Below are 11,351 nucleotides of genomic sequence, written 5' to 3' on the forward strand. Positions count from 1 at the left end.
TTGCTATAACACCATCCCTTACCCTAAAGAAAACCATAATACTGTCCTAATGCTAGGCCTAAGATGATTACTAAACCTAGCCCTAATCCTAGCCCTAATTTAGCCCTATACCTAAAATTAACCAGAACCCAGCTCTTTGACTAACTCTAACTCTCGCCCTAGCCCTATCCCTATTTCTAAATGTATCCGTTACGATAATTCTAACCCAAACCTAACCCTTGCCCTATCCTTAGACCTATCCTGAACCCTAGATCTAATGCTAACTTCAAATCTAACCCTAACCATAAGAATAGCCTAACACTAACAATAGTCCTAACCCTAATGGTAATCATATAACTAGTGCTAACGCTAAATCCAGGACTAAAACCAAATTGAGCAATACCCCTAACCCTAGACCTTAACTTAAAACAAACCCTAACACTACACCTAGACCTAACACTAGGCCTCATTGGAGTCCTATCCCTAACCTTAAAAATTACCTTGACCCTGACTCATATTCTAACAACCACCCTAGCTCTAAACACCATGCTAAACTTAAATGAAACCCTAACAGTAACCCTAGCCCTAATTCATGTCATAACACTAACCTTAAAACTAACCCTGACACTAACTCATATCCTAACAGTCACCCTAGCTCTAAACACAACCCTCATATTAAACCAAAGCCTAACAGTAACCCTAGCCCTTATTTGAGTCTTAACCCTAACCCTAAAAAACTCTGATTCTTACTCAGATCCAAACAATAACCCTAGTTCTAAATATTACCCTAATCTTAAACCTAACACTTACACTACCCCTACCCCTACCCCTAACCCTAAAACTAACCCTAATTTTAACCCTAATTTTTTGTTGGCAACAGGTCCACCTTGGCCCCTGGAGCCCTACCTCCACTAGTTTGTTCTGCATGCCAGTGTGGCCAGCTCACAAGGCCATGGCGAACTTGCGGTTTTTCTGTTCCTGCTTATCCGTCTGAGACATATGTATCCCACGGGAATGCCTTGACCTTTTCTGGTCTGATGGACTTATTGTTAAGGGAGGTTTCGGTACCTGACAATAATAGATGTTGAAACTAAATTTCTCCCCCCTCCCTCCTGCTTTTGGGTAGTTTTCCACTTCTGCTGCTTGGGGTATAAAAAAAGGTGTGTTAGCAATAAAGATTATTGACTCCTGGATGAAGAACCTTGGTGTCCTGTGTGTCTTTTAACCTCGCCGTCCCTCGCCGGACTCGGCTCCCTTGGCCGGACGCGGCAATTGGAGGCTCCCACTGAGATCCGGAAAGCAGGGGTAAGCGGACGGGGCTCACCTTCTAAGAAAGAAGGGGGAGGATTGGTTTAAAGATATTTTAAAGAGACAGGGTACGTACCATGGGTAACTCAACAGCGAAGGTTCGTCTGGCCAACGAACTGAAAGAGCTGTTAAATACACAAGGAACAGGAATAAAAACTAAGACAGCAACCGAATTCGTTGAAATTATTGCCCAGGCTTGTCCTTGGTTTCTGACAGGAGGATTTCTTAATAATAGTGACTGGGACCTGGTGAGGCATGACCTTCAGAAATTATTGAGGGACCGGGGCTCGGACAGTGTCCCAGTTGCCACCTTTTCCTTATGGAGGTTGGTAAAGGATGCTTTATTAACAGATAAAGTAAAGATCAAGGATCAGCTTGCTGAATGTGAACAGGCCCTTAATCAGGTGCAGGAAGAGCAAATGGCAGAATCCTTAAAGGATGAGGGTCCTCTTGAGGACTCGGGCTCGGGGGTAGGAAACGCCTCCAGATTTCTAAGCCCAAAAATGATCCTGAGGACCTCAGTTCTCTCTCTGAGGAAGAGGAGGGATTAGAAAGGGAGATAGAGGAACTAGAACATCGCCTTAAAAGGGCAAATGTGAGGGTGCCTAGGGCCCCCTCAGTTGCCGCACCTCCTCCCTATAATCCTGATTGGAATGAGGACGCCCCTACTAGACGGGCGGGGGTCCACTGGGGTTCTAGAGCGGCTCAGGTTTTTCCAATGATTGAAAACGCCGATGCTGATGGACAGCCGGCCAGAGCCCATGTCCCCCTAGCCTTCAAGGACATAAAACAGCTTAAGGAGGCGGTCATTAATTATGGACCTCATGCCCCTTTCACATTGACCCTCTTCGAGTCTTTCTCAGCCAGTCAACTGATACCTAATGATTGGCAGCAACTTTGCAGGGCTGTGTTATCTGGAGGGGATTTCTTATTGTGGAAAAGTGAATATCATGAAAGGTGCCGCGAGCTGGCTCAGATTAACCTGAATGCGGGCCATCAACGGCGAAATGCTGAAATGTTGACAGGAACTGGGCAGTATGCCACCATAGGCCAACAAATTAATTACGACCCAGGTGTTTATGCTCAAATAGCCTCAGCTGCAGTCCATGCCTGGAAAGCCCTGCCCGTTTCTAAGACTGAAGCAAAAATTTCCAAGATCTCTCAAGGACCCTCTGAACCTTATTCAGACTTTATAGCCCGCCTAATGCAGGCTGCTGGAAAAATATTCCCTAATCTGGAACAGGCTATGCCACTTATTAGACAACTGGCATATGAAAACGCTAACACTTACTGCCAAAATGCTATTAAGTCCTCCCGGGCCAAAAGTATAGATGACATGATTCGAGCATGCAAAGATATAGATGGGCCTCATATTACTGGTCAGGTTTTGGCTGCTGCCCTTAAGACTGGAATGCAAAAAGCTGATAACAGGGGAACCCGCTCTAAGGGGTGTTTTAAGTGTGGGAAAGAGGGACATATAAAGAGAAACTGCCCGGAAAGGAGCGAGGGTGCTGGCAGAGGGATGCCTAGAATTTGTCCTAGATGTCATAAAGGAAATCATTGGAGCAGTGAGTGCAGGTCAAAATTTGACATCCAGGGTAACCCAATACCGTCGGGAAACGGGAGCAGGGGCCCGCCCCGGGCCCCGGAAGCCAAAGTGTACGGGGCAGTGCAGGGACAGAACAGTGCCCCAGGGAGTGGGCGTCTCCGCCGCCTCCCACTGACCAACCCCTTTCTATCTGGGAACTCCCCAGGGGAACACCAGGAAGCGCAGGACTGGACCTCAGTTCCACCTCCCGAGCGGTATTAACTCCCCAAATGGGACCTCAGACGCTGCCTACTGGGGTTTTTGGACCCCTGCCAGAGAGGACGGTGGGACTAGTGTTGGGACGAGGTAGCGCAACTCAGTGGGGCTTGAAGATTCTTACGGGGGTTGTTGATGCTGATTATCAGGGAGAAATAAAAATAGTAGTAGAAGCTACCCAAGGAATTGTTATTCTTCCCCCCGGGGAGCGTATAGCTCAATTGCTGCTGCTACCCTTAGCTTCCATTCCTGGGCACACCCTCCGTGGGTCCCGGGGCGACGGCAGCTTTGGCTCCACTGGAACTCCCCAGGCCTTTTGGGTAGCTCATTTGGATTCGCGTCCCAACCTGACCATTGAGATACAGGACAAGGCTTTCAAGGGAATACTAGATACGGGGGCGGATGTCTCTGTCATTTCTGAAAAACAATGGCCACCTGCCTGGCCCCTCCAGAGTCCCTCGGCCATATTACAGGGGATAGGACAGACCCGACCAAAAAGAAGTGCCTCCTTTTTAAAATGGAGAGATGGTGAAGGACATAGTGGCCATTTCCAGCCCTATGTGGTGACTGGACTCCCCACGAACCTTTGGGGGAGGGACTTGCTTCATCAAATGGGGGCTATTCTCACTACCCAGACTTTGAAAGGAAATAATGACTTTGTTAATGATGCAATGCTAGACATGGGATGGATCCCTGGAAGGGGACTAGGAAAGAGACATGAGGGCAGAATATCACCCGTGGATCCAGCAGAACAGGTTACCCGGCGGGGAAGAGACCGGAGAGGACTGGGAAATTTATCCTAGGGGCCACTGAAGTGCGGCCACCTCCACTGTCCATTACTTGGTTATCAGATGACCCTGTGTGGGTAGAACAGTGGCCCCTAACTAAGGACAAATTACAGGCCGCTTCCCTATTAGTTCAAGACCAGCTTAAGTTAGGACATGTGGTGCCCTCTACCTCCCCTTGGAATACCCCTATTTTTGTTATACAAAAGGGGTCTGGGAAGTGGAGACTTCTTCAGGACCTACGAGCTATTAATAAAACTATGCAACCCATGGGACCCTTACAACCAGGGCTACCCTTTCCTACTGCGATCCCAAAGGATTGGCATCTTATTGTCATAGATTTAAAAGATTGTTTCTTCTCTATCCCCTTAGACCCACGAGACCGAAAGCGTTTCGCTTTTTCCTTGCCTTCCACAAACTTTAGGGAACCTTACCAACGGTATGAATGGACTGTCCTACCTCAAGGGATGACTAATAGTCCTACAATGTGCCAATATTTTGTAGCTGAGGTTTTGCGACCCTTTCGACAGCAGTTCCCACAGCTCTACCTCATTCATTATATGGATGACATCTTACTGGCAGGGCCCAAGAAAGAAAGACTTCTTCAATCTTATGAAGTCCTCCAATCCCTTCTAAAAGGGGCAGGGCTGGTCATAGCACCCGAAAAGGTGCAGTTTCAACACCCTTACAATTATTTGGGATACATCATTAATAACATAGGAATCTTTCCCCAGAGACCCCAGTTCCAGATAAATCAGCTCAAAACTTTACATCAGTGGCAGACATTCCTCGGAGAAATACAGTGGCTGCGCCCGTCCTTTCATATTCCAACTGGAGAGCTCAAACCCCTGTATGACCTCTTGCGAGGAGATCCTTCTCCTACGTCGTGTAGAGTACCTACACCAGAAGCCTTACGAGCACTGAGGCTAATAGAAGAGGCTCTGCAGGACATGCAGATTACGCAGATAGATTATTCTCTGCCCTTGTCATTTATAGTTCTACCTTCTAAAATTACTCCCACAGGAGTGTTCTGGCAAACGGGTCCCATTTATTGGGTCCACTTGCCGGCTTCTAACCCCCGGGTATTGACTCCCTTTTATGAGCTAGTTATTAACTTAATTTGGAAGGCTAAATATTTGGGTGATGCATTGTTTGGAAAAACCTTTGACATACTTATTCAACCTTACACTCAAGATATGATACACAAGTTACAACAAGAACATGACCTTTGGTGTCTTTTCCTGTGCAGCTTCAAGGGTCAGATTGATAATCACTTCCCTAAACATAGACTTTTGGAGGGCTTTAAAAGGTGTCCCATTATCTTCCCAAAGATTATGAAAAGGGAACCTATTCCAAAGGCCCAAACTGTATATACAGATGGGGCCAAAAATGGATTTGCTGTCGTTTTTGATGGATCTCAAATTCTCCGACAACCTGTGTCAGGTCAGTCGGCCCAAAAGGCAGAAGTTGAAGCTTTAATCATAGCTCTCAAAGTCTATAGTTCTATTCCTCTTAATGTATATACTGACAGCTTGTATGTAGCCAATCTGGCTCTAGTCATAGAAACAGCATCATATATTGGAAAGCAATCCACCATCACAGAACAACTACAGGTAGTTCAGCTTCTCATTTGGGCTAGACGAGATCCTTTATACATTGGCCACATCCGAAGCCATTCAGGGCTCCCTGGACCTTTGTCAGAGGGCAACGCAAAAGCAGACGCTGCTACTCATGCTGTTGGCCTTTCCTGTGTGACGACCGAATATGATAAGGCCTTACAATTCCATAACAAATTTCATTTAAATGCACAGTCTTTACGCTTCCACACAGGATGTTCACGAGACCAAGCTTTACAGATTGTCTCATTATGTCCAACCTGTGCACCATTTATTCATTCTCCTTCCCTTGGGGTTAATCCAAGAGGACTACAACCTAATGATGTCTGGCAAACTGATGTTACACACTTCCCTAGCTTTGGTAAGCTCTCCTTTATACATGTTTCCACTGACACATATTCTGGCTTCATTTTTGCCACCTTACATACTGGAGAGAAGGCTAAGGACGTAATCAGTCATCTTCTAAAAGCCTTTTCCTCCATGGGCACCCCACGATGCCTCAAAACCGATAATGGTCCCGCATATGTAAGCCAGGCGGTTCAACGGTTTTGCACCCAATGGGAAATTAATCATAAGACTGGAATCCCTTATAATCCACAGGGACAAGCTATCGTGGAACGAGCCCATCAACATTTAAAAACTTATTTACAAAAAACAAAAGAGGGGGAGATATACCGGAATTGTCAGGGACCACAAGCACTTCTAAGCATAACCTTATTTACTTTAAATTTTTTACTCACTGACACTGGAGGGCGCACGGCTGCACAACGCCACTTTTCCCCTCCCACTGTACAAGATGCTCAAATAAGGTGGAAAGATTTATCCACCGGAAAGTGGCAACCCCCGGCTCCACTCTTAGCTAGAGTGAGGGGAGCTGTATGTGTTTTTCCCCCAGGAACTGAGAAGCCCATTTGGATCCCGGAGCGCTGCACCAGACCGGTGAATGAAAATTCAAGACAAAATGAAGTTCCCAAGATGGCTGATCCTGCCGCTGTTGTTCTCACCCCTTCAAGTGAGTGCCGAGACACACCTCATGAGCTGGACCCCTCTTGTGGCATTCCTTCTGGACAGGTTTGCTGAAGGAGGGCTTGACCCCCCACCTGGGAATATTCATGAATATCTTTTTGGAGCCCCTTGTGAGTGTAAGGGAGGGCCCCGGCACTCGGCCCCCTCTGGTTATATCCAGAGCATTGATTGTGGGACTAAAGTAGCCTACATGGCGGCTGAACTCAATGAAAACATCGGAGGATTTAAGCAACCAAAATGGGTATGTGTTAATAAGCCCGGACTTGTTGTCCCTAATCCGACCGAGACTCTTGGAAGCTGTCCCGCCACTTGTCATTACACCCCGGCAATGCACATCTCCTGTTATACATCGGCCTCAATTTGTGTTAATAATCAAGGAAAACAGTATTTTGAGGCCATCCTAACTAACACCCGTGGAGAATGGGGGACCACTTATAATTATATTCCTTTTCTTGGTGACCGGGGAGGGGAAGGCATCACGACTCGGTTAACTGAGGCGGGATGTGAGGGCGTCGTGGGTAAACCCTCCTGCTGGCCCATGCAGGCCCCTATCGGAATCTCTGACGGAGGGGGACCCACTGATGCTATCAAACACCTTCAGGTGATTAAGCTTTTAAAGCCGGAGATCCCTAAGCCTACATACCACCCCTTGATATTGCCCAAATCCCAGTTTCCTGATTTAGATGCCAATACATTAGATATCCTAGAAACTACCTTTTCTTTACTTAACAGTTCCAACCCTACCCTTGCTGGTGATTGCTGGCTCTGCATGACGGCAGGTGCAGTCATGCCATTGGCGGTTCCCATCAATTATACCATTGATGATGACAACACATGTCAATCTGGGCTGCCCTTTAAGGTGCAGCCTCTAGGTGGTTTTATGTCATGCCTTCTAGGCATGATGCAAAATAATACCTATGATGTTGATGTTGGAGTCTCTTCCTTTGGAAACTGCTCATTAGTAAAGAATTACTCCTCACCTACTCCGCCCATTTGTCCCCCTAATGGTACAGTCTTTATGTGTGGTGGAAATTTAGCTTTTCCCAGGCTCCCAGCAAATTGGACTGGTGGTTGCGTTCTGGCATTACTGCTTCCTGATATCACGATTATCTCAGGAGATGAACCCCTACCCATTCCTAGCCTAGACATCTTAGTTAGAAGACACAAGAGAGCTGTGCAGGCCTTACCACTCCTTGTTGGCCTTGGAATAACAGCTGCTGTGGGTACAGGCACGGCAGGATTGGGTACGGCTATACATTCTTACCGCCGCCTATCTCAACAGCTTATAGATGATGTGCAAACCCTGTCGGGAACCATTAAAGACTTACAAGACCAGATAGACTCCCTAGCAGAAGTAGTTCTTCAGAACAGGCGGGGTTTAGACTTGCTTACTGCCAATCAAGGGGGAATTTGTTTAGCCCTTGGGGAGAGGTGCTGTTTTTATGCTAACAAATCTGGCATAGTTCGCACAAAAATTAAACAACTCCAAGAAGACCTAGAAAAAAGGAGGAGGGAATTATTTGAGAACCCTCTCTGGACTGGACTTAATGGATTTTTGCCTTATCTTCTTCCCTTATTGGGACCATTGTTAGGCCTCCTTCTAGTAGTGGCAATAGGACCCTGCATTGTAAATAAGATAGTACAATTCATTAAGGATCAAATTAATATCTTAGCCTCTAAGCCGATACAGGTTCACTATCAACGCTTGAAGATGGATGATCGCCTCTCTGAGATATACTTCAGACCTATCCGAAGATGAGTGTCCTCCTTAAAAGAAGAACTCCTGCCATATCTTTTCTCTATGCATACCTCTCCCTCTTGCCTTCCTGTATTAGGATCTTTGCTGTCTAATCTCTCGGTCCAATCACATCTGCCATTCGGCGGTGACGGTCATGGGTCCCGTGGGTGGAGACGGCTAAGCGTTCACCGCAATAATGTCTTGATAGGTCATAACACCTTGAGCTGATCTTGTAGTACCCAGTGACGGGCAACTTTCACGCTTGCTGTGTGACCTAAGCCAGGGAATCGGGGCCTTCCCAGAGACGGGTAAGCATCGCAAGGGCTGTGAACGACCTAAGACAGGGGCTACTTGATTCCCACTGGCATGCAAAAAACAAAAGAGGGGGACTTGTTGGCAACAGGTCCACCTTGGCCCCTGGAGCCCTACCTCCACTAGTTTGTTCTGCATGCCAGTGTGGCCAGCTCACAAGGCCATGGCGAACTTGCGGTTTTTCTGTTCCTGCTTATCCGTCTGAGACATATGTATCCCACGGGAATGCCTTGACCTTTTCTGGTCTGATGGACTTATTGTTAAGGGAGGTTTCGGTACCTGACAATAATAGATGTTGAAACTAAATTTCTCCCCCCTCCCTCCTGCTTTTGGGTAGTTTTCCACTTCTGCTGCTTGGGGTATAAAAAAAGGTGTGTTAGCAATAAAGATTATTGACTCCTGGATGAAGAACCTTGGTGTCCTGTGTGTCTTTTAACCTCGCCGTCCCTCGCCGGACTCGGCTCCCTTGGCCGGACGCGGCAATTTTTACATTAGCCGTTTGCTTAACCCTAACACGAAAACTAGCCCTAATCTGAAGCCAAAACCTTGATTTAACCCTAACCCTAATCCTAACCCTAGCCCTAACCCTAGCTCTAAAGCTATCACTTACCCTAAGCCAAACACTAACACTAATGGTAACCCTAGACCTATCCCTAATCTTTAGGCTAACCAAAACATCAACACTATTAATAGTTCTAAACCAATCCATCACTTTAGCTCTAACCCTATCCCAAATCCTAGTACTAACCCTGACCCTTATTCTGATCTCAACACTAACCCTAGGTCTAAACCTGACCCTAACTCCAGACCAAACCCTAATACTAGCCCTAGACCTAAACGTATTCCTAAATCTAGACTTAACTCTAGCCCTAGACCTAAACAAAAACCTTGCATTAGCCCTAACAATAACCCTGAACCTAACCCAAACTCTAACCCTACCCCTATACCTAAACCTAGTCCTAATTCTGGCTGTAATCTTAACTCTAACTCTAACCTGAACACTGACCCTGCCTTTATAATAAACCTATCTATAAATTTGACACTACCCAAAAATATAAACCTAACACTATACCTAGCCATAACCCTAACCCTAAAACTAGCCCTAAATATAACACTAGCTCTTACATTACCCATAGCTCTAAACTTAGGCCTAAACCTAACCCAAACCTAGAGCTAATCCCAGGCCTAATCCTACCCTTAAGCATAACCCTAACCCTAACCCTCAACCTAACCCTTACCTAAACCTCACCTTAGTCCTAATCCTAGCTCAAAGCCTAACGCTTACCCTAAACATAAACCTACATATATCCCTAAAAATAACCCTAACCCCTGTCCTAATCCTAACCTAACTCTAGCCCTAAACCTATCCTTTACCCTAAACCTAACCATAACCCTATTGATAACCTAGGCCTAAATTTAATGCTATAACTAACTGGAAAACTAACCCTAGACCTAACCCTCAACCTCACATCACCATAGACTTAAACCTAGCTCAAACCCTAACCCTTATCATAAACCTAAACATAACCATAGCTCTAACCCTAAGCCTAAACCTCTATCCCTAGCTATAATCCTAAACCTACATCTAAACCTATCCATTACCCTAACCTTAACCCTACCCCTAATGATGACCTAGTCCTAATCCTAACCCTAACCCTAACTGTACTGTAAACTTATCCCTAGAATTAACCATAAACCTAACCCTCCTAGGCATTACCTTAGATCAAAACCTAACCCTAATGCTAAACATAACCCTGACCCTAACCCTAGTTCTTACCCTAAAACTAACCATAACTCAAGGCCTATTCCTAACCATAAACCTACCCCAAAACGTAGCCCTAAACTGTCCATTATACTAAACCTAACCCTTACCCTAATGAGAACCCTAGACCTAACCATAACGCTAACAATTAGCTAAACCTAACCTGAACCCTAAACAAAACCCTATCATTACCCTAACTCATACCCAAATGCTAACTCGAGCCCTAACCCTAAACTCTAACCAATCTGTAACTCTAAACCTGACCCTAATAAATCCCCTAGCTCTAAAGCTGACCCTTACCTTAAACCTAATACTTACACTACACCTAGCCATAACCATAATCCTAAAACTATCCCCAACCATAAGCCTAGACCTGACATTAGCTCTAGCCCTAATCCTAGCCCTAAACTTAACACAAATCACAGCCCTTATCATAGCACTAAACATCCCCTTACTCCTAGCCCTAATCCTAGCCCTAAAATTAACACAAATCACAGGCCTTATTGTAGCACTAAACATAACTTTCCCCCTAACCCTAACCCTAACACTAACCTAGCCCTAATCTTAGCCCTAATTTAACCCTATTCCTAACCCTAGCCCTAACCCTAGACATAAGACTAACTCTAATTCTCACCCTAGCCCCATCCTTTGGTCTAACCCAATCTCTTACCAGAATCCTAACCCTAGCCCTAACCCTAGCCCTATCCTTAGCCCTAGCCCTAACTAGATTTAAATTTAACTTTAAATCTAATAATAACCCTAAGCTTAACCCTAACCCTAACCCTAACTCTGAATCTAACTTTAACCCTAAGGCTAAACCTAAACATAACACTAGCCCTAACCCTAATGCTAATCCTAAAACTAGCCCTAACCCTAGCCCTAGCCCTAAAACAAAACTGAACCATAGTCCTAACCCTAACCCTTAACATAAACCAAGCCCTAACCCTAATTTGAGTTTTAATATGAACCCTAAAACTAATCCTGACCCTGACTTTGACCATAACACTAACCCTAGCTCTAA

General features: G+C 45.6%; 1 protein-coding gene across 1 annotated transcript; it reads left to right on the forward strand.

The window, feature by feature from the left end:
- Positions 1-1,172: 1,172 nt before the first annotated feature.
- Positions 1,173-8,670, forward strand: LOC131424305 (syncytin-1-like). Its single transcript, XM_058580496.1, has 2 exons — positions 1,173-1,284; positions 6,388-8,670. The coding sequence occupies exon 2, from the start codon at positions 6,436-6,438 to the stop codon at positions 8,275-8,277; it is 1,842 nt and encodes a 613-aa protein (XP_058436479.1). The 5' UTR covers positions 1,173-1,284; positions 6,388-6,435; the 3' UTR covers positions 8,278-8,670.
- Positions 8,671-11,351: the final 2,681 nt, after the last annotated feature.

The sequence above is a fragment of the Marmota monax genome, unplaced genomic scaffold (genome assembly GCF_021218885.2).
Source record: "Marmota monax isolate L192 unplaced genomic scaffold, Marmota_monax_Labrador192_F-V1.1 WCK01_AAM20220418_F8-fsc00389, whole genome shotgun sequence".
Taxonomy (NCBI): domain Eukaryota; kingdom Metazoa; phylum Chordata; class Mammalia; order Rodentia; family Sciuridae; genus Marmota; species Marmota monax.

What these genes read in the sequence shown, in the direction of transcription:
- LOC131424305 (XM_058580496.1), top strand. Translation starts at nt 6,436, where the DNA reads ATGAAAATTCAAGACAAAATGAAGTTCCCAAGATGGCTGATCCTGCCG.